The 24,970-nt window shown below is 37.0% G+C and overlaps 1 protein-coding gene across 10 annotated transcripts in view; it reads right to left on the bottom strand.

The window, feature by feature from the left end:
* LOC138315815 (maestro heat-like repeat-containing protein family member 1) overlaps positions 1-24,970 on the bottom strand; it is a 54,412-nt gene that overhangs the window by 10,057 nt on the left and 19,385 nt on the right. For 2 of the 10 annotated variants that reach the window (XM_069257095.1, XM_069257096.1), the window contains exons 22-34: positions 23,872-24,006; positions 22,593-22,672; positions 21,980-22,217; positions 21,462-21,572; positions 18,869-19,004; positions 18,529-18,641; positions 17,275-17,427; positions 16,798-16,952; positions 16,283-16,439; positions 14,783-14,920; positions 5,612-5,641; positions 4,933-4,953; positions 1,133-1,195 (exon numbers count right to left, since the gene is read on the bottom strand). In XM_069257095.1, the coding sequence (XP_069113196.1) occupies positions 1,133-1,195; positions 4,933-4,953; positions 5,612-5,641; positions 14,783-14,920; positions 16,283-16,439; positions 16,798-16,952; positions 17,275-17,427; positions 18,529-18,641; positions 18,869-19,004; positions 21,462-21,572; positions 21,980-22,217; positions 22,593-22,672; positions 23,872-24,006 (1,530 nt within the window). Of the gene's footprint in view, positions 1-1,115; positions 1,196-4,932; positions 4,954-5,611; positions 5,642-14,782; positions 14,921-16,282; positions 16,440-16,797; positions 16,953-17,274; positions 17,428-18,528; positions 18,642-18,868; positions 19,005-21,461; positions 21,573-21,979; positions 22,218-22,592; positions 22,673-23,697; positions 23,821-23,871; positions 24,007-24,970 lie in introns of all 10 variants that reach the window. The other 8 variants (XM_069257099.1, XM_069257101.1, XM_069257103.1 and 5 more) reach the window with 6 other exon arrangements.

Genomic DNA, 24,970 nt, shown 5'->3' with positions numbered 1-24,970 from the left:
TTGTGGGGAAGACAAATTACTTACTGACTACACGTCGGTACCTTTGGTGGGGAAGACAAATTACTTACTGACTACAGTCGGTACCTTTGGTGGGGAAGACAAACTTACTTACTGACTACACGTCGGTACCTTTGGTGGGGAAGACAAAGTACTTACTGACTACACGTCAGTACCTTTGGTGGGGAAGACAAAGACTTACTGACTACATCGTACCTTTGGTGGGAGACAAATTACTTACTGACTACAGTGGTACCTTTGGTGGGAAGACAAATACTTACTGACTACACGTCGTACCTTTGGTGGGAAGACAAAGTACTTACTGACTACACGTCAGTACCTTTGGGGGGAAGACAAATACTTACTGACTACACGTGGTACTTTTGACTACGTGGGGGGAAGACAAAATTACTTACTGACTACACGTCAGTACCTTTGGTGGGGAAGACAAAGTTCTTACTGACTACACGTCAGTACCTTTGGGAAGAAGACAAAGTACTTACTGACTACACGTCGGTACCTTTGGTGGGGAAGACAAAGTACTTACTGACTACACGTCGGTACCTTTGGTGGGGAAGACAAAGTACTTACTGACTACACGTCGGTACCTTTGGTGGGGAAGACAAAGTACTTACTGACTACACGTCGGTACCTTTGGTGGGGAAGACAAAGTACTTACTGACTACATGTCGGTACCTTTGGTGGGGAAGACAAATTACTTACTGACTACACGTCGGTACCTTTGGTGGGGAAGACAAAGTACTTACTGACTACACGTCAGTACCTTTGGTGGGAAAGACAAATTACTTACTGATTACATGTCGGTACCTTTGGTGGGAAAGACAAATTACTTACTGACTACATGTCGGTACCTTTGGTGGGGAAGACAAAGTACTTACTGACTACATGTCAGTACCTTTGGTGGGAAAGACAAATTACTTACTGACTACATGTCGGTACCTTTGGTGGGGAAGACAAAGTACTTACTGACTACACGTCAGTACCTTTGGGGAAGAAGACAAAGTACTTATGACTACATGTCGGTACCTTTGGTGGGGAAGACAAATTACTTACTGACTACACGTCGGTACCTTTGGTGGGGAAGACAAATTACTTACTGACTACACGTCGGTACCTTTGGTGTGGATGCTGCTAACGCTGCTGCTTTTTTCTTATCCTTAGGCTTTTCCTCTCTATCCTGTCACAAAATATGCATGTTGTATCATTCTATGACATTACCACAAACATGCCCTATATTCTTCTTTAAATGGGATTCTTTGTATTTCCAACTAACAAGAGGCCCTTGGGCCTTAACTGACTTATTAGCACAATACAACCTAGTCGTTTAAAGATTTTAGCATATTTGACCTCTGTGACCTTGAATGAAGATCGAGGTTGTTCATTTGAACAAACTTGGTAGCCCTTCATCCCAGCATGTCACAGGCCCAATATTAGGTCTCTAGGCCTCCCTAGTTTTTTCAAGAAGTCGTTTAAAGATTTTAAAATATTTGACCCCTGTGACCTTGAATGAAGGTCAAGGTCATTCCTTTGAACAAATTTGGTAGCCCTTCATCTCAGCATGTCACAGGCCCAATATGAGTATTCCTGGCATTTCGGTTCTTGAGAAGAAGTTGTTTAAAGATTTCAGCATATTTGACCTCTGTGACCTTGAATGAAGATCAAGATCATTCATTTGAACAAACTTGGTAGCCCTTCATCCAAGCATGTCACAGGCCCAATATTAGGTCTCTAGGCCTCCTAGTTATTCTCAAGAAGTTGTTTAAAGATTTTAGACTATTTGACCCCTGTGACCATTAATGAAGACCAAGGTCATTCATTTGAACAAACTTGGTAGCCCTTCATCCCAGCATGTCACCGGCTCAATATCAGGTCTCTAGACCTCCTAGTTATTCTCAAGGAGTTGTTTAAAATATTTTAGCCAATTTGACCTCTGTGACCTTCAATGAAGATCAAGGTCATTCATTCGAACAAAATTGATAGCCCTCCATCCACGCATGTTACAGGTCCAATATCAGGTCTCTAGGCCTCTTAGTTATTCACAAGAGGTTGTTTAAAGGATGTTATGCTATTTGACCCCTGTGACCTTAAATGAAGGTCAAGGTTATTTATTTGAACAAACTTGGTAACATTTCATCCCAGCATGCTGCATGCCCAATATCAGTACCCTGGGCCTTCTGGTTCTTGAGAAGAAGTCGTTTAAAGACTTTAGCCTTTTTGACCCCTGTGACCTTGAATGAAGTTCAAGGTCATTTGTTTGAACAAACTTGGTAGCCCTTCATCCCAGTATGCTACATGCCCAATATCAGTACCCTGGGCCTTCTGGTTATTGAGAAGAAGTGGTTTAAAGATTTTAGATTTTTGACCCCTTTGACCTTGAATGAAGGTCAAGGTCATTGATCTGAACAAACTTGATAGTCCTTCATCCTAGCATGTGAGAGGCCCAATATCAGGTCTCTAGACCTCTAAGTTATTCACAAGAAGTTGTTAAAAGATTTTAGCCTATTTGATCCCTGTGACCTTAAATGAAGGTCAGGTCATTCATTTGAACAAACTTGGTAGCCCTTGATCCCAGCATGCTAGAGACCCAATATCAATACCCTGGGCCTTCTGGTTCTTGAGAAGAAGTCGTTTCAAGATTTTAACCTTTTTGACCCCTGTGACCTTGAATGAAGGTCAAGGTCATTCATTCGAACAAACTTGGTAGCCCTTCATCCCAGCATGCCACAGGCCAAATATCAGTACCCTGGGCCTTTCGGTTATTGAGAAGAAGTCGTTTGAATGAAAAATTTACGCACTGCTGACAGCGAACGACGACAGACGGTGCATGATGACAATAGGTCATCCTGACCTAAAAATGTAGAAGAAATTCACAAACAAGAGATCCCAGAGGAATCTTCGCATCTATCATAGAATGATCTATGTCTAACAGTGAAAAGAGGGATCATTTCTCTGCTTTTTAAACTACAAATATCAAAATAAAAAATGGCAGCTTGTCCGCCATCTTGTTGACCAATTGGCCTCAATGTGCAAAACTAGGATCCAAAGGGAACCCAAATATGAAATTTGAGACAGATCCCTTCAGTACTTTTTGAGAAATACCAGTAAAAAACTTTAACTATCAAAATCCAAGATGGCTGTCTGTCGGTCATCTTGTTGACCAATTGATGTAATAAAACCAAAACTGTTTATAGGTAACAACTGTGTCTATGAGTTACTACAGTCAAATCTGCCTTAGCATCACTTATGCATAGAGACCACCTGCTTAATAAGACCACTTTCTTTTGGTCAATTTCAACACAATTTGGCCTGTGGATAAAGACCACTTGGCTATAAAGACCATGTATTTGTTTTGATCCCTAAGGAAGTCTTTATAGACAGGTTTCACTGTAGTAGTTTCACATTTATCCCAGGATAAAAATATATTTTAGAACAAGGTGCTTTTCAAAGTTTTATCCAAAGAATTCTATCAAGGATCCGGTTACATCGAGATATATAAAAAAAAATTAATTTTACAAGGAATTTTTTTTATTAGAATATGAATTGATACAGTAATATTGACACAAAAATAGTACATCAGTTTATATTTTTAATTGTTTTAATTTAGTTTTAAGACAACAATGTATTTTTTAACTGAAGCTTATAAAATCTAGATCAATATTTAAAATTTCTATTTCAAACAACAAACATGAAACCGAGGATATACATGTACATATATGTACGTGTTATGTAACAATAATTATACATCATTAGATAAGCATCAAATAGACATTTACCAAATCTAGTAGGTCTTTAATTTTCATCTTGTACAAAATGTTTGGCTAATATAATATGGCATGCATGATTACATGATATTTCTTTGGAGCAGGCTTATAAAGCTGACACACAGGATAATCATATGGTTGCTAGAGAAGTATATAAATTTCATCTAGGTAGGAAAAGATAGCTTTCATCATGCACATGCCTGACTGACTGATCAATTTAAGCTGCATTACTGATTACAAAAAAAAACAAATTTAAAGCATATTTATGGTTTAAGTACTGGATATGTTAAATACACATTGTAGCGACTAAATGAGAATCAAATTGAAGCATGGCTCTGTTTTTTTGAATAAAGATTTTTAAAAATCATTTTAGTAAAAAGCTTCTTTACAGTAAACAATGTTGAAAAAGGTTGGACTGGCAGATGCTCTACAAAAATGAGATGTTCGTTCAATCAAATGAAACAATTTTTTATATCCCAATATAATTCTGATGCAGATTACTGATAGAGATATTAACACTGGACCCAGAGATAAGGAGGTTGATTAAAAAACAATGGAAAAGTCTCAAGGTCAAACAGCATTATCTTTTGGAACAATTCTTGTAATTATGTTGTTACTGCATTCAACCTTATAAGCTATCAAGGGCACGAAGGGTGGTAAAAATGAGAAAATTGAGCAGGTACTCAAATCATATGTCGTCTAACATCTATGAAGTAAAGAAGAACACTTTACAGCCCTGCTTATCACTAGTACCCAGACCTCTGGGTTGCAAGTTGTGTCGCAAATGTGAAGTAAGTTACCAGGTACTGGTACTGACTGGTCAGTGGTTTTTCTCTGGGTACTCCAACTTTCCTCCAACAAATTTGGCACATCCTTAAATAACCCAGGCTGTTAATGGGATGCTAAACTAATCAAACCAAAGTACCAATTACACTAAATCCTATCCCCTGGTATGGTTCATTCTGCTTGTACCATTTTGTTGTGTCTCAGATATCAGTAGGTTAATAAGGCATTTTATCTCAAACAATACTTAAGGCTTATTGTCTGAAATCTAACTTCATGTTCTGTTTAGCTTAGATTTCAGGTCATAAAACTCAATGTTAACAGTGCTAGTATTCTGTTTAATGCGCGGAAGCACAAATGTTTTACTTACTAGATGAGTATTTATACTTAACTATAAAAGATATATCAATGCATGCCGAGTAATCCATAATTTTCATCAGAAGTCAGAATAAAACAGTAAAATTCCTTAACAGACTTTTCAAAATGAAGCTAAGCACAAGGCTGGTATTTTTGCATTTTCATTTTTTTCACATTTTAAAGCCTTTATTGAAGCATTAAATTTTCAATGACAGTGAGTTTTCCATTCCATTGTAAAGTATTCTGTAGTTGCATGTTACAAAGTTATCTGCCCTTGTGATAAGATACCGAATGTGACAAATATGTGTTTACAAACATACTTTTCAAAAAAATAATGTGAATTTTGCTCCCAATAAAACGATGTCACAATAGATACCTACCCACAAGGGAGGCAACTCTGTAATATACAAAGAGAGAAATGGTGACTACATTACACACGTGTCTTACAACATTTATCACATAGAAATCCTTACAAAATAATTAAACAAAGTCATCGAAAGCTTAAAAATATACTTCAAATTTTTTGTTGTTTTTTTTTGCGTTAATCTGAAGGGTGAAACAATATTCAGTTTTCCTTCATACAAAATAAATAAAAGCAAAACTAATAATAAAAGCAGGCATTAAAACATCTAGAAATAAGAAAATAATGAAAATAAAAAATGAATTAATTTATATGTTGTGATTTTACATACCTGCATTAATATTTTTTGTCTCAATGTTCTCTGTGATAAGATGATAAAATTAAAATGAAATATTTCGTATTTATATACAGCAACATTGATTAGAAAGAAACTTTGCTCTGGTGATGAAAGCTCCCAAGATATAAAGGGTGTTGTCCTGAGGTTACTGTGTACATATATTTGTCCTGGGTTTTGTCCTGTGTTTACTGTGTACATGTATTTGTCCTGGGTTTACTGTGTACATGTATTTGTCCTGGGGTTACTGTGTACATGTATTTGTCCTGGGGTTACTGTGTACATGTATTTGTCCTGGGGTTACTGTGTACATGTATTTGTCCTGGGGTTACTGTGTACATGTATTTGTCCTGGGGTTACTGTGTACATGTATTTGTCCTGGGGTTACTGTGTACATGTATTTGTCCTGGGTTACTGTGTACATGTATTTGTCCTGGGTTACTGTGTACATGTATTTGTCCTGGGTTTACTGTGTACATGTATTTGTCCTGGGTTTACTGTATGTGTACATGTATTTGTCCTGGGTTTACTGTGTACATGTATTTGTCCTGGGTTACTGTGTACATGTATTTGTCCTGGGTTACTGGGTTACTGTGTACATGTATTTGTCCTGGGTTTACTGTGTACATGTATTTGTCCTGGGGTTACTGTGTACATGTATTTGTCCTGGGGTTACTGTGTACATGTATTTGTCCTGGGGTTACTGTGTACATGTATTTGTCCTGGGTTTACTGTGTACATGTATTTGTCCTGGGGTTACTGTGTACATGTATTTGTCCTGGGGTTTACTGTGTACATGTATTTGTCCTGGGTTTACTGTGTACATGTATTTGTCCTGGGTTTACTGTGTACATGTATTTGTCCTGGGTTTACTGTGTACATGTATTTGTCCTGGGTTTACTGTGTACATGTATTTGTCCTGGGTTTACTGTGTACATGTATTTGTCCTGGGTTTACTGTGTACATGTATTTGTCCTGGGTTTACTGTGTACATGTATTTGTCCTGGGTTTACTGTGTACATGTATTTGTCCTGGGGTTACTGTGTACATGTATTTGTCCTGGGTTTACTGTGTACATGTATTTGTCCTGGGTTTACTGTGTACATGTATTTTTCCCTGGGGTTACTGTGTACATGTATTTGTCCTGGGGTTACTGTGTACATGTATTTGTCCTGGGTTTACTGTGTACATGTATTTGTCCTGGGTTTACTGTGTACATGTATTTTTCCCTGGGGTTACTGTGTACATGTATTTGTCCTGGGTTTACTGTGTACATGTATTTGTCCTGGGGTTACTGTGTACATGTATTTGTCCTGGGTTTACTGTGTACATGTATTTGTCCTGGGGTTACTGTGTACATGTATTTGTCCTGGGTTTACTGTGTACATGTATTTGTCCTGGGTTTACTGTGTACATGTATTTGTCCTGGGTTTACTGTGTACATGTATTTGTCCTGGGTTTACTGTGTACATGTATTTGTCCTGGGTTTACTGTGTACATGTATTTGTCCTGGGTTTACTGTGTACATGTATTTGTCCTGGGGTTACTGTGTACATGTATTTGTCCTGGGTTTACTGTGTACATGTATTTGTCCTGGGTTTACTGTGTACATGTATTTGTCCTGGGTTTACTGTGTACATGTATTTGTCCTGGGGTTACTGTGTACATGTATTTGTCCTGGGGTTACTGTGTACATGTATTTGTCCTGGGTTTACTGTGTACATGTATTTGTCCTGGGGTTTACTGTGTACATGTATTTGTCCTGGGTTTACTGTGTCTGATGTACATGTATTTGTCCTGGGTTACTGTGTACATGTATTTGTCCTGGGTTACTGTGTACATGTATTTGTCCTGGGTTTACTGTGTACATGTATTTGTCCTGGGTTTACTGTGTACATGTATTTGTCCTGGGGTTTACTGTGTACACTGTATTTGTCCTGGGTTTACTGTGTACATGTATTTGTCCTGGGTTTACTGTGTACATGTATTTGTCCTGGGGTTACTGTGTACATGTATTTGTCCTGGGTTTACTGTGTACATGTATTTGTCCTGGGTTTTACTGTGTACATGTATTTGTCCTGGGTTTACTGTGTACATGTATTTGTCCTGGGTTACTGTGTACATGTATTTGTCCTGGGTTTACTGTGTACATGTATTTGTCCTGGGGTTTACTGTGTACATGTATTTGTCCTGGGGTTACTGTGTACATGTATTTGTCCTGGGTTTACTGTGTACATGTATTTGTCCTGGGTTACTGTGTACATGTATTTGTCCTGGGTTTACTGTGTACATGTATTTGTCCTGGGTTTACTGTGTACATGTATTTGTCCTGGGGTTACTGTGTACATGTATTTGTCCTGGGTTTACTGTGTACATGTATTTGTCCTGGGGTTACTGTGTACATGTATTTGTCCTGGGTTACTGTGTACTTTTGTTACATGTATTTGTCCTGGGTTACTGTGTACATGTATTTGTCCTGGGTTTACTGTGTACATGTATTTGTCCTGGGTTTACTGTGTACATGTATTTGTCCTGGGTTTACTGTGTACATGTATTTGTCCTGGGTTTACTGTGTACATGTATTTGTCCTGGGTTACTGTGTACATGTATTTGTCCTGGGTTTACTGTGTACATGTATTTGTCCTGGGGTTACTGTGTACATGTATTTGTCCTGGGGTTACTGTGTACATGTATTTGTCCTGGGGTTACTGTGTACATGTATTTGTCCTGGGGTTACTGTGTACATGTATTTGTCCTGGGTTTACTGTGTACATGTATTTGTCCTGGGGTTTACTGTGTACATGTATTTGTCCTGGGTTTACTGTGTACATGTATTTGTCCTGGGTTTACTGTGTACATGTATTTGTCCTGGGTTTACTGTGTACATGTGTATTTGTCCTGGGTTTACTGTGTACATGTATTTGTCCTGGGGTTACTGTGTACATGTATTTGTCCTGGGTTTACTGTGTACATGTATTTGTCCTGGGGTTACTGTGTACATGTATTTGTCCTGGGTTTACTGTGTACATGTATTTGTCCTGGGGTTACTGTGTACATGTATTTGTCCTGGGTTTACTGTGTACATGTATTTGTCCTGGGGTTACTGTGTACATGTATTTGTCCTGGGTTTACTGTGTACATGTATTTGTCCTGGGGTTACTGTGTACATGTATTTGTCCTGGGTTACTGTGTACATGTATTTGTCCTGGGTTACTGTGTACATGTATTTGTCCTGGGGTTACTGTGTACATGTATTTGTCCTGGGTTTACTGTGTACATGTATTTGTCCTGGGTTACTGTGTACATGTATTTGTCCTGGGGTTACTGTGTACATGTATTTGTCCTGGGTTTACTGTGTACATGTATTTGTCCTGGGTTTACTGTGTACATGTATTTGTCCTGGGTTTACTGTGTACATGTTATTTGTCCTGGGGTTACTGTGTACATGTATTTGTCCTGGGGTTACTGTGTACATGTATTTGTCCTGGGTTTACTGTGTACATGTATTTGTCCTGGGGTTACTGTGTACATGTATTTGTCCTGGGGTTACTGTGTACATGTATTTGTCCTGGGGTTACTGTGTACATGTATTTGTCCTGGGGTTACTGTGTACATGTATTTGTCCTGGGGTGTACATGTATTTGTCCTGGGTTTACTGTGTACATGTATTTGTCCTGGGGTTACTGTGTACATGTATTTGTCCTGGGGTTACTGTGTACATGTATTTGTCCTGGGTTACTGTGTACATGTATTTGTCCTGGGTTACTGTGTACATGTATTTGTCCTGGGTTTACTGTGTACATGTATTTGTCCTGGGGTTACTGTGTACATGTATTTGTCCTGGGTTTACTGTGTACATGTATTTGTCCTGGGTTTACTGTGTACATGTATTTGTCCTGGGGTTACTGTGTACATGTATTTGTCCTGGGTTTACTGTGTACATGTATTTGTCCTGGGGTTACTGTGTACATGTATTTGTCCTGGGGTTACTGTGTACATGTATTTGTCCTGGGGTTTACTGTGTACATGTATTTGTCCTGGGGTTACTGTGTACATGTATTTGTCCTGGGGTTTACTGTGTACATGTATTTGTCCTGGGTTTACTGTGTACATGTATTTGTCCTGTTTTTTGGTTTTCTGGTACTGTGTACATGTATTTGTCCTGGGTTTACTGTGTACATGTATTTGTCCTGGGTTACTGTGTACATGTATTTGTCCTGGGTTACTGTGTACATGTATTTGTCCTGGGTTTACTGTGTACATGTATTTGTCCTGGGTTTACTGTGTACATGTATTTGTCCTGGGGTTACTTTGTCCTGGGTTACTGTGTACATGTATTTGTCCTGGGTTTACTGTGTACATGTATTTGTCCTGGTTACTGTGTACATGTATTTGTCCTGGGGTTACTGTGTACATGTATTTGTCCTGGGGTTACTGTGTACATGTATTTGTCCTGGGGTTTACTGGTGTACATGTATTTGTCCTGGGTTTACTGTGTACATGTATTTGTCCTGGGTTTACTGTGTACATGTATTTGTCCTGGGTTTACTGTGTACATGTATTTGTCCTGGGTTTACTGTGTACATGTATTTGTCCTGGGTTTACTGTGTACATGTATTTGTCCTGGGGTTACTGTGTACATGTATTTGTCCTGGGTTTACTGTGTACATGTATTTGTCCTGGGGTTACTGTGTACATGTATTTGTCCTGGGGTTACTGTGTACATGTATTTGTCCTGGGGTTACTGTGTACATGTATTTGTCCTGGGTTTACTGTGTACATGTATTTGTCCTGGGTTACTGTGTACATGTATTTGTCCTGGGGTTACTGTGTACATGTATTTGTCCTGGGGTTACTGTGTACATGTATTTGTCCTGGGGTTTACTGTGTACATGTATTTGTCCTGGGTTTACTGTGTACATGTATTTGTCCTGGGGTTACTGTGTACATGTATTTGTCCTGGGTTTACTGTGTACATGTATTTGTCCTGGGTTTACTGTGTACATGTATTTGTCCTGGGTTTACTGTGTACATGTATTTGTCCTGGGGTTACTGTGTACATGTATTTGTCCTGGGTTTACTGTGTACATGTATTTGTCCTGGGTTACTGTGTACATGTATTTGTCCTGGGTTTACTATGTACATGTATTTTCCCTGGGGTTACTGTGTACATGTATTTGTCCTGGGGTTACTGTGTACATGTATTTGTCCTGGGTTACTGTGTACATGTATTTGTCCTGGGTTGTTACTGTATTTGTCTGGTTACTGTACATGTATTTGTCCTGGGTTTACTGTGTACATGTATTTGTCCTGGGGTTACTGTGTACATGTATTTGTCCTGGGTTTACTGTGTACATGTATTTGTCCTGGGGTTTACTGTGTACATGTATTTGTCCTGGGTTACTGTGTACATGTATTTGTCCTGGGTTACTGTGTACATGTATTTGTCCTGGGTTTACTGTGTACATGTATTTGTCCTGGGTTTACTGTGTACATGTATTTGTCCTGGGGTTACTGTGTACATGTATTTGTCCTGGGTTTACTGTGTACATGTATTTGTCCTGGGTTTACTGTGTACATGTATTTGTCCTGGGTTACTGTGTACATGTATTTGTCCTGGGTTTACTGTGTACATGTATTTTTCCCTGGGGTTACTGTGTACATGTATTTGTCCTGGGTTTACTGTGTACATGTATTTGTCCTGGGTTTACTGTGTACATGTATTTGTCCTGGGTTTACTGTGTACATGTATTTGTCCTGGGGTTACTGTGTACATGTATTTGTCCTGGGGTTACTGTGTACATGTATTTGTCCTGGGGTTACTGTGTACATGTATTTGTCCTGGGGTTACTGTGTACATGTATTTGTCCTGGGGTTACTGTGTACATGTATTTGTCCTGGGTTTACTGTGTACATGTATTTGTCCTGGGTTTACTGTGTACATGTATTTGTCCTGGGTTTACTGTGTACATGTATTTGTCCTGGGTTTACTGTGTACATGTATTTGTCCTGGGGTTACTGTGTACATGTATTTGTCCTGGGGTTACTGTGTACATGTATTTGTCCTGGGGTTACTGTGTACATGTATTTTTCCCTGGGGTTACTGTGTACATGTATTTGTCCTGGGGTTACTGTGTACATGTATTTGTCCTGGGGTTACTGTGTACATGTATTTGTCCTGGGGTTACTGTGTACATGTATTTGTCCTGGGTTTACTGTGTACATGTATTTGTCCTGGGTTTACTGTGTACATGTATTTTTCCCTGGGGTTACTGTGTACATGTATTTGTCCTGGGGTTACTGTGTACATGTATTTGTCCTGGGGTTACTGTGTACATGTATTTGTCCTGGGGTTACTGTGTACATGTATTTGTCCTGGGGTTACTGTGTACATGTATTTGTCCTGGGGTTACTGTGTACATGTATTTGTCCTGGGTTTACTGTGTACATGTATTTTTCCTGGGTTTACTGTGTACATGTATTTGTCCTGGGGTTACTGTGTACATGTATTTGTCCTGGGGTTACTGTGTACATGTATTTGTCCTGGGGTTACTGTGTACATGTATTTGTCCTGGGTTTACTGTGTACATGTATTTGTCCTGGGGTTACTGTGTACATGTATTTGTCCTGGGTTTACTGTGTACATGTATTTGTCCTGGGGTTACTGTGTACATGTATTTGTCCTGGGTTTACTGTGTACATGTATTTGTCCTGGGGTTACTGTGTACATGTATTTGTCCTGGGTTTACTGTGTACATGTATTTGTCCTGGGGTTACTGTGTACATGTATTTGTCCTGGGTTTACTGTGTACATGTATTTGTCCTGGGTTTACTGTGTACATGTATTTGTCCTGGGGTTACTGTGTACATGTATTTGTCCTGGGTTTACTGTGTACATGTATTTGTCCTGGGGTTACTGTGTACATGTATTTGTCCTGGGTTTACTGTGTACATGTATTTGTCCTGGGTTTACTGTGTACATGTATTTGTCCTGGGTTTACTGTGTACATGTATTTGTCCTGGGTTACTGTGTACATGTATTTGTCCTGGGTTACTGTGTACATGTATTTGTCCTGGGTTACTGTGTACATGTATTTTGTCCTGGGTTACTGTGTACATGTATTTGTCCTGGGTTTACTGTGTACATGTATTTGTCCTGGGGTTACTGTGTACATGTATTTGTCCTGGGTTTACATGTACATGTATTTGTCCTGGGTTTACTGTGTACATGTATTTGTCCTGGGGTTACTGTGTACATGTATTTGTCCTGGGGTTACTATGTACATGTATTTGTCCTGGGTTTACTATGTACATGTATTTGTCCTGGGTTTACTGTGTACATGTATTTGTCCTGGGTTTACTGTGTACATGTATTTGTCCTGGGTTTACTGTGTACATGTATTTGTCCTGGGTTTACTGTGTACATGTATTTGTCCTGGGGTTACTGTGTACATGTATTTGTCCTGGGGTTACTGTGTACATGTATTTGTCCTGGGTTTACTATGTACATGTATTTGTCCTGGGGTTACTGTGTACATGTATTTGTCCTGGGGTTACTGTGTACATGTATTTGTCCTGGGGTTACTGTGTACATGTATTTGTCCTGGGGTTACTGTGTACATGTATTTGTCCTGGGGTTACTGTGTACATGTATTTGTCCTGGGTTTACTGTGTACATGTATTTGTCCTGGGGTTACTGTGTACATGTATTTGTCCTGGGGTTACTGTGTACATGTATTTGTCCTGGGGTTACTGTGTACATGTATTTGTCCTGGGGTTACTGTGCATGTATGAAGTAGGAAGGTGACTTTCATGATTTCCTTAATAGATAGAATTAAAGTTATAGTAGTTATAGATGCAGGTGATTTGTGATCTCCACATGGTCTTGATAGCATAGCATTTTGATTTTTGATGTATAGCCGGCATAATTGGAAATGGACTAGGTTAATTATAACCAACCACCTGTTAGTGCTACAGATTGTTTAGTCACATGTTACAAGCTTACCAACCCCTCTTTCAAACATTGAGAAGAAATCAGCAGGGGGATACCAGAATTTAGGTTTTGAACGGCTGTGGCAAGAGACCTGTTGTTGAACTGGTTTGATCATTGATGACCAGGTAGCTCATTAGGTAGAGCTACTGTCCTGAGATCAGAAAGTTTATACCTGCATCTAGTGACTAGATTATCTCCCATGGCCTCTAACATTTATACAAGGAAACTAATTAGCCAAACAAGCCTATGACAGTATGATCTCTTGCTGTGTTAATGTTTAACGGTAGGAAAGGCCTAACTGTAACCCTTGGTGCTAACACATGTTTTATTACATTATATCAACTTCATATCTTTATCATTCCTGCTTGCCCATATGGAAGAATACAAGTGTTATATTGTAAGAGGCCAGAATACCAGGACACAACAAACGAAGAAATTAATGTTAATAACTTTTTTTAAATATCCCTGCCCCAAGAAAACTAAACTGATAATACAACAAAAGCTTATGATTATACATTAAAACAATGAAAACAATGAAGCAAAATAATTATAATATGCATGCAAAATATGAACTTCAATGCTTCATGTTTAATGAACGAAATACAAGCTGTAGAACATTCTTTAATGACTAAATGCTAAGAGTTTATATTGTACATACATCTGGTCAGGCAGGCCAAGACAACACTACAGATAGGTATTGTATCCACTGTATACCCGGTACACATAATAGGTAACCCTTGTATATTTAGTTTACAGTAAATACACACCATGTATTTTATGTTGTTTTGAACATCCAAAGATAAATGAAAATGAACAAATTTTTCATAATAGGTTTTGGGGTTCATTAATTGTTTTGCACCTTTCATTCTACTTTCAAACATTTAGACCTAATTGAGATTTTGACATACAAATATAATGTCACTGACTAGTCTACTACATTTCTCAGTAACACATTTGACTGAAGAAGAATATGTGATACAGTCAAAATATATCATAAGTTAGAACTTTTCTCTAAGTAATATAAAATATGAAATCTTATACAATGAAGCATCTATATTTGTAGTCTAATACGTATACAGTTCACCTCATTATAACATACTAAGTACTAATACCTTGTGTCTGTATACAAACAATACTATGTAACCCACCTATAGTAAATGTTTCTATATACTTACAGTCTTCTGTTTCAGAGGTTTGACTCCAACAGAGGAACCGACTCGAAGCATTAAGGCAGCAAATAGTCGATGGTAGTTTTTCATCACCTGTTCTTCAGTTTCCTCCACATCAAATATCACAGTCATAGCGCAGGTAACCTAGGATATAATATACAAATATCACCATCATGGTGAAGGTAACCTAAAATATAACATACAAATATCACTGTTATGGTGCAGGTAACCTAAAATATAACATACAAATATCACCATCATGGTGCAGGTAACCTAAAATATAACATACAAATATCACTGTTATGGTGCAGGTAACCTAAAATATAACATACAAATATCACCATCATGGTGCAGGTAACCTAAAATATAACATATAAATATCACTGTCATGGTGCAGGTAACCTAAAATATAACATATAAATATCACCATCATGGTGCAGGTAACCTAAAATATAACATACAAATATCACTGTCATGGTGCAAGTAACCTAAAATATAACATATAAATATCACCATCATGGTGCAGGTAACCTAAAATATAACATACAAATATCACCATCATGGTGCAGGTAACCTAAAATATAACATACAAATATCACCATCATGGTGCAGGTAACCTAAAATATAACATACAAATATCACCATCATGGTGCAGGTAACTTAAAATATATAACATACAAATATCACTGTCATGGTGCAAGTAACCTAAAATATAACATATAAATATCACTGTCATGGTGCAGGTAACCTAAAATATAATATACAAATATCACCATCATGGTGCAGGTAACCTAAAATATAACATACAAATATCACCATAACGTGCAGGTAACCTAAAATTTAACATACAAATATCACCATCGTGGTGCAGGTAACCTAGAATATAATATACAAATATCACCATCATGGTGCAGGTAGCCTAAAATATAACATACAAATATCACCATCATGGTGCAGGTGACCTAAAATATAACATACAAATATCACCATCATGGTGCAGGTAACCTAAAATATAACATACAAATATCACCATCATGGTGCAGGTGACCTAAAATATAACATACAAATATCACCATCATGGTGCAGGTAACCTAAAATATAATATACAAATATCACTATCATGGTGCAGGTAACCTAAAATATAACATACAAATATCACCATCATGGTGCAGGTAACCTAAAATATAACATACAAATATCACCATCATGGTGCAGGTAACCTAAAATGTAATATACAAATATCACCATCATGGTGCAGGTAACCTAAAATATAACATACAAATATCACCATCATGGTGCAGGTAACCTAAAATGTAATATACAAATATCACTGTCATGGCGCAGGTAATTCACACTGTTTTTTTCAGCTAATAACATATTGTGTGCGAGTGCGATATGATGTTTTTAATCATTGTGGTAACCACTATGAAATAAACTGAAGTGTTTCACTGTCCCAGCTAACAGAAGTGTTCTCACCAGAAGTTGTGATAAGGAAGGTGTACTCACAGCTAAGGGAGCTACTGTAGCGTTCCTTACTGTCCGGTCTCCATCAGTACGCTCCTCATATGGTAGAGTTCTTTGTAAAGTCTCAAGTAAATGATCTAGCATACTAGCAGTAATCTGGGAATCTTGAGACAGTATCTGCCAAATCTCAACCACATTCCTGTAGAGTTAGATATATTATCGTTAACACAGTATCTGCTAAATTTTAACTTAATTCTGCGAAATTTTAACTTAATTCTTGTAAAACTAACTCAACAATACTGCTGAATCTTGACCATATTCACAAAGATTATTTTTGACAAAATTCCTACATTGCTGTTCCTTTTGAATTTATCCCATTACTTTTCTTAATCTTTACCACATTCACATTAGTGTATATTACAATTCAGAGCATTATTAGTTTCCTTGAAATCTTCACAACATTCTAGGAAATCCTTGTCATTTGATCTTCTTTTCACAGCCATTTTCCATTTGAAATTACTATATAAAAGATTGTACCAAAAATTCATGCTACTTACGGGTCATAGGGGAGTGGGAAGTTGAGAAGAGTCTGCATGACAGACGTCAGATGGAAGCTGGTAAGGGTACGAATTGTGCGAAGCGTCCCCGTCCTTGTCTGGGCAAATTCTATCTGGCCTAGCTTCTCATGTAGAGAAGTGACAATGTTACCCACCTATAAGGGGAGATAATAATATCTATCATACTCAAGGGAGATAACTCACCACAAAATAATTTGAGGGTGACAACACAATATCAATGCAGCATAATTGCAAACATAAGAGTTACTTAAAATAGTAAATTGTTAGAATTTATAATGGAAATAGATCCATAGGTGCCCACCACTCAATGACTTTTTCTCGGCTTTTCACTTTTTGCCTATTTTCTAAAATCCCTCTATATCTAAAACATTTGACAACTTTTTGAAACAATATTTGAAGTCTTTGCAATGGTATTTAATATATTTATGTGCATAAAATCTGTGACATAGTCGGTACCTGTTTAAGCACCTCCCCACCACGAGCCTTCATCATCCCGTTTAGGACGACACAGGCCCCAGAGGAGCTGTGAGATTGAGGGTCCAGTAACCCATCCTGTAGCACCTCAAGGAAAGTCTGTAGCTGATCTGCTGGTAACTTCTTAGCTATCACCTTCAAAATAAAACGACGAAAAGATGTCACCAATAAACACCAAATGAAAAAGTTTCTTGATCATTTTAGAAAATATATGAAATCACACCAAGTTTGACACGGTAAGATCTTTCTAGTGAAAGATATGACCAAACATATGACCACATTTTTATTTAGTAGACTGTAAAGAAATTGGATGATGCAAAGGAGGATGAATGTCAAAAAGCACTAACATGGGATTATAATAAACAATGAACACAATAAAACAAGAGATCCCAGAGGGATCTTGGCACCCACCAAAGAATGATATATGTCTGACAATAGATAGAGGGATCATTTTCCTGCTTTTCAAACTTTGACTAGATCCTACATGTGAAAATTGAGACAGATCATTTCAGTACCTTTTGAGAAATAGCTGAAACAAATTTCATTTATCAAAATCCAAAATGATGGCCAATCGGCCATCTTGTTCACCAAATGGTCCCACAAGGCAATATGCACAACTAGGGTCCTAGGGGAACCTGCATGTAAAATTCAAAAAGGTCCCTTCATTACTTTCTAAGAAATATTGTAAAAATCTTCAATTATCAAAATTCAAGATTGCTGTCATCTTGTTCACCGATCAGTCCCAAATTAAAATGAAATATGCACAACTAGGACCAGAGGGGAACTGCACATGAAATTTGAAACAGATCCCTTCAGTGCATTCTGAGAAATAGTGGTAACTTCAATTATCAAAATTCAAGATGGTGGCCTGTCATTCATTTTGTTACCAATCTGTCCCAACATGCAACAAGCACACATAAGGCCCTTGGGAAACCAACACATGAAATTTGAGAAAGATCCCTTCATTACCTTCTGAGAAATAACAGTAAACAACCTTTACTAACAAAATACAAGATGGTGGCCTGTCTGCCATCTTTTTAACTGATCAGTCCCAAAATACAATATGTACAACTAGGGTCCTAGGGGAACCTACATATTAAATTTGAGAGAACCTTGGACGAAAGGCAAATGAATAGCCTACCATCTGATGATGGTAGGCCAAAAATTCTTTCTTCCACCCCTTCCATTTACTTATTTTTCAATTGTGATTATCTAAAATCTATTGTTCAGACTGACCTTGGCGAGGTCGTTGATAACACTAAACAGCACTGTAGGGTCACCCTTCTCCAGTCGTTCCTTGAGTGTAGACAAAGCATCAATCATCTGATCTCTGGAACCTGCTGGATTTCCTGTAAGTAGAATCGTACTGTCTATAATACCCAAATGGCTGCTTACAAAGTGACAAAGGATATATCTATCAAATTTCTACTTTGCATTTTCTTATCACGTAATTTGCTGCCTGGATTATATATAAATATTAGTCTTTTTTTGAAGCTGGTGGCTAGACGAAATAATACACAAGATATTTGTGTAAATTTTCCCACATACGGGAAATAGCAGAGAACCTGAGACTTACCATCTATCCTGGAGGCCATCTTGAGTACGACCTGTATACAGTCTACAGCCAACTGTCGCACCTGTGTGTTAGGATCTGTACAGCGGGGAACTAAACGGGCCAAAATAGTACACTCATTCTCAAACCCATTTATCTCCTACAATGTATGAAAAATATATTGAAAAAGTTTGAATATTGAAGAAATTATACAAACAAAATCTAATTCACATCTTTACCGGCGACTAAACCCTATGTTATAAATCACTTTTACTTTGCATAGTGTATTTTCTGTTCTGATGGTCAATCACTAATCGGATAATAGTATAGAGAACATCTGTGTGTTTGATAATAGTATAGAGAAAATCTGTGTGTTTGATAATAGTATAGAGAACATCTGTGTGTTTGATAATAGCATAGAGAACATCTGTGTGTTTGATAATAGTATAGAGGACATCTGTGTGTTTGATAATAGTATAGAGAATATCTGTGTGTTTGATAATAGTACAGAGAATATCTGTGTGTTTGATAATAGTATAGAGAAAATCTGTGTGTTTGATAATAGTATAGAGAACATCTGTGTGTTTGATAATAGCATAGAGAACATCTGTGTGTTTGATAATAGTATAGAGAACATCTGTGTGTTTGATAATAGTATAGAGAACATCTGTGTGTTTGATAATAGTATAGAGAACATCTGTGTGTTTGATAATAGCATAGAGAACATCTGTGTGTTTGGTAATAGTACAGAGAACATCTGTGTGTTTGATAATAGTATAGAGAACATCTGTGTGTTTGATAATAGTATAGAGAACATCTGTGTGTTTGATAATAGTATAGAGAACGCCTGTGTGTTTGGTAATAGTCTAGAGAACATCTGTGTGTTTGATAATAGTATAGAGAACATCTGTGTGTTTGATAATAGTATAGAGAACATCTGTGTGTTTGATAATAGTACAGAGAACATCTGTGTGTTTGATAATAGCATAGAGAACACTGTGTGTTTGGTAATAGTATAGAGAACATCTGTGTGTTTGATAATAGTATAGAGAACATCTGTGTGTTTGGTAATAGTACAGAGAACATCTGTGTGTTTGATAATAGTATAGAGAACATCTGTGTGTTTGATAATAGTATAGAGAACATCTGTGTGTTTGATAATAGTATAGAGAACATCTGTGTGTTTGATAATAGTATAGAGAACATCTGTGTGTTTGATAATAGTATAGAGAACATCTGTGTGTTTGATAATAGTACAGAGAACATCTGTGTGTTTGATAATAGTATAGAGAAATTGTGTGTTTGTAATATAGAGAACATCTGTGTGTTTGATAATAGTATAGAGAACATCTGTGTGTTTGATAATAGTATAGAGAACATCTGTGTGTTTGATAATAGTATAGAGAACATCTGTGTGTTTGATAATAGTATAGAGAACATCTGTGTGTTTGATAATAGTATAGAGAACATCTGTGTGTTTGATAATAGTATAGAGAATCTGTGTGTTTGATAATAGTATAGAGAACATCTGTGTGTTTGATAATAGTATAGAGAACATCTGTGTGTTTGATAATAGTATAGAGAACATCTGTGTGTTTGATAATAGTATAGAGAACATCTGTGTGTTTGATAATAGTATAGAGAACATCTGTGTGTTTGATAATAGAACAGAGAACATCTGTGTGTTTGGTAATAGTACAGAGAACATCTGTGTGTTTGATAATAGTACAGAGAACATCTGTGTGTTTGATAATAGTATAGAGAACATCTGTGTGTTTGATAATAGTATAGAGAACGTCTGTGTGTTTGATAATAGTATAGAGAACATCTGTGTGTTTGGTAATAGTATAGAGAACATCTGTGTGTTTGATAATAGCATAGAGAACATCTGTGTGTTTGGTAATAGTATAGAGAACATCTGTGTGTTTGATAATAGTATAGAGAACATCTGTGTGTTTGGTAATAGTACAGAGAACATCTGTGTGTTTGATAATAGTATAGAGAACATTTGTGTTTGATAATAGTATAAAGAACATGTGTGTGTTTGATAATAGTATAGAGAACATCTGTGTGTTTGGTAATAGTACAGAGAACATCTGTGTGTTTGATAATAGTATAGAGAACATTTGTGTTTGATAATAGTATAAAGAACATGTGTGTGTTTGATAATAGTATAGAGAACATCTGTGTGTTTGATAATAGTACAGAGAACATCTGTGTGTTTGATAATAGTATAGAGAACATCTGTGTGTTTGATAATAGTATAAAGAACATGTGTGTGTTTGATAATAGTATAGAGAACATCTGTGTATTTGATAATAGTATAGAGAACATCTGTGTGTTTGATAATGGTATAGAGAACATCTGTGTGTTTGATAATAGTATAGAGAACATCTGTGTGTTTGGTAATAGTATAAAGAACATGTGTGTGTTTGGTAATAGTATAAAGAACATGTGTGTGTTTGATAATAGTACAGAGAACATCTGTGTGTTTGATAATAGTATAGAGAACATCTGTGTGTTTGATAATAGTATAGAGAACATCTGTGTGTTTGATCATAGCATCGAGAACATCTGTGTGTTTGATAATAGTATAGAGAATATATGTTTTACTTACATCAGATGAGGGGTCAATATTCTCCAGTATATATTCCTCAGCCATAAGGAGAGTCTCCAGTGATCGTACTCGTCTGTGGTCCTCTAGCTCATGAAACCATTTCATTGTGTGCTGTAATTACAGAAATCAGATAGTTTTATCACTGATTACATTACAGCCATCAATAACCCACTGAGAGTTCAATAGCAGAGAGTCCATACAACATACATGTTTTAATCACATCATCCTTTGGAATATTTACTTTATCTATTTTACAACAATTGTGTTTGTCTGACCATCCATACTGATTATAAGTCATAGCTACAGACATAATGCAGTATACATTATGCCGATTACCAATAATCAATCCCATTTTGACAGTGGCCTTGCTTATGTTGTAGTGTCATCATTACTTATATTAGAGTTACACTGACCATTAAGTTGAACTCAAAAACTATCACCTTGTCGAAATGGTCTCAGGACATTCTACAGTTACTTGCTACTTTGACCTTGACCTTATTACTGTTACTTTGACATACCTTAAACACACATTCAAGGCCATTTGGTGTGAGATCCTTGCTGAGTATCACACAGATCAGGTCGTGCATAGCTTCTGTAGTTGACTGCAGTAGCACCTCTGCCTCCAGTGTCTGATCATAAGATTCCTCTTTCCCTTTCTTTGGTGATGTTCCTTCCTTTGGCAGTACAAACAGACAGTCTGTAGCTGTCTTAATCAAATCAAAAACTTCTGCTTCCGACAACTTTGGATCCAATTTACTGTGCATAACAGTTAAAGATTTATAAAATATTTGTTTGGGATATTTTCTTGTTAAAGAATTGATTAGTACAATATCTTGAATATCAATGAAATCTAAATACATCTATAACACTGCCCTCCTCCATATTTCAAAATGGGATTAGATGGACATGGCTAGCACTTGATGCTCCCTTGCCAATTTTCATGGCTGGACATACAAATTTCATCTTTTTATTATCAATCATTAATTTCACACTAAAGAAGACTTTTTTCAATAATTATAAAATATGCTAATTCGCTAATATTAATGTACATTTTACTTTGAATAATTAAGTGAACCACTCAGCCAATCTAAATTGGTAGCTAAACTTTCTGACTAGTGTTGTCAAGGATACACAAGGGTGGCACAAGATTTCATAGCCAGTGCTCTCGTCTCGTTCGTGATTGATGTGGTCGATTCAGCTTTCATGTAGCTCTGTTCAAAAAAAGAATTGACATCAGGTTTAACCTCATTATTACTAGAATTATTTTCTTTTGGGTAAATATCATACAACAGACCTGAACAGATAATGGGCATTAATGACATTCTCAATGTTGTGCATGTTTTGTGCTCAGCCATACCCAACACCAAAAATCTCTATGCATGTAAAACAACATCTAGTAAGGATTTTATGATAAAGTCTAAACACTCACTAAAGTCCAGATATATAGAAATCACATTTACTTAAACAACACCGATGCAACAAAGATATATTAAGTCTTTTCATTCAAGGTCAGAATAACTTTAAATAATCTGGCACATTATTACATTGTCTACATAATTTAACATATTTGATTCTTCTGACCTTCAATATATGTTATTTATTCAATATACATCTGTAAGTGTATCAAATTTCTTGGCCTCTTACTTATGAACATACAGAGATGTTATCTAAACTGTTTAGAACATTTCATTTATATTACCTTCAATTTAAGCATAAGGTGATTCATTTGAACAAATGTGATAACCCTTAACCCAAGCATGCAACACCCCATATCATATATCTCTGAGGCTGGTTACCCTTAACCCAAGCATGCAACACCACATATCATATATGTCTGAGGCTGGTAACCCTAAACCCAAGCATGCAACACCCCATATCATATATGTCTGAGGCTGGTAACCCTAAACCCAAGCATGCAACACCCCATATCATATATGTCTGAGGCTGGTAACCCTTAACCCAAGCATGCAACACCACATATCATATATGTCTGAGGCTGGTAACCCTAAACCCAAGCATGCAACACCCCATATCATATATGTCTGAGGCTGATAACCCATAACCCAAGCATGCAACACCCCATATCTTATGTCTCTGAGGCTGGTAACCCTTAACCCAAGCATGCAACACCCCATATCATATATCTCTGAGGCTGGTAACCCTTAACCCAAGCATGCAACACCCCATATCATATATGTATGAGGCATTTGACTACTGCTACACCTGAAACCTGTACCTGTAAGTGATTCAGAAATTCCCCTCTATTGCTGAAGTTATACTGAGCCTTGAGGTGATCTGGGTGGAGAGCTTTGCCGATCAGGTCAACCGTTCGAATTAAGTTTTGTTTGACGCCCATATCCTGTAAACAAAAACTCACATTAATCATGCACTAGACCATGCAGAAAGCTACCTGTAGATAACTGAGGTATGTGGATCTCAGTGTGAAACTGAAACCCAACTTCCCACAATGAGATATGTCCTCCAAAGTTTTTCCGATCAATTCGATAGTGCGTATGCAACATCTTTTCAGATCCATGGTCTCCATCTGTTAATGGGTAAGAGTGTCAAAGATAAAAGAAAATTTTAAAATAATGTACTTGGTCACCATGGGTGATGATAAAGTGAATGTTTACTTGGTTACCATGGCTAATGATAAAGTGAATGTTTACTTGGTACCATGGATGATGATAAAGTGAATGTTTACTAGGTGACCATTGCTGATGATAAAGTGAATGTTTACTTGGTAACATGGATGATGATAAAGTGAATCTTTACTTGGTACCATGGCTAATGATAAAGTGAATCTTTACTTGGTACCATTGCTGATGATAAAGTGAATGATAAATAAAGTGAATGTTTACTTGGTACCATGGCTGATGATAAAGTGAATGTTTACTTGGTACCATGGCTGATGATAAAGTGAATGTTTACTTGGTACCATGGCTGATGATAAAGTGAATGTTTACTTGGTACCATGGCTGATGATAAAGTGAATGTTTACTTGGTACCATGGCTGATGATAAAGTGAATGTTTACTTGGTACCATGGCTGATGATAAAGTGAATGTTTACGTGATTACCATTGCTGATGATAAAGTGAATGTTTACTTGGTTACCATGGCTGATGATAAATGAATGTTTACGTGGTTACCATGGCTGATGATAAAGTGAATGTTTACGTGGTTACTATGGCTGATGTTAAAGTAAATGTTTACTTGGTTACCATGGCTGATGTTAAAGTGAATGTTTACTTGGTTACCATGGCTGATGATAAAGTGAATGTTTTCGTGGTTACCATGACTGATGATAAAGTTGAATGTTTATGTGGTTACCATGGCTGATGATAAAGTTGAATGTTTATGTGGATACCATGGCTGATGATAAATGAATGTTTACTTGGTTACCATGGCTGATGATAAAGTGAATGTTTACTTGGTTACCATGGCTGATGATAAAATTAATGTTTACTTGGTTACCATGGCTGATGATAAATTGAATGTTTACTTGGTT

This window comes from Argopecten irradians, chromosome 2, assembly GCF_041381155.1.
Source record: "Argopecten irradians isolate NY chromosome 2, Ai_NY, whole genome shotgun sequence".
Classification (NCBI taxonomy): Eukaryota; Metazoa; Mollusca; class Bivalvia; order Pectinida; family Pectinidae; genus Argopecten; species Argopecten irradians.
This window is presented reverse-complemented; position numbering and strand designations above follow the sequence as displayed.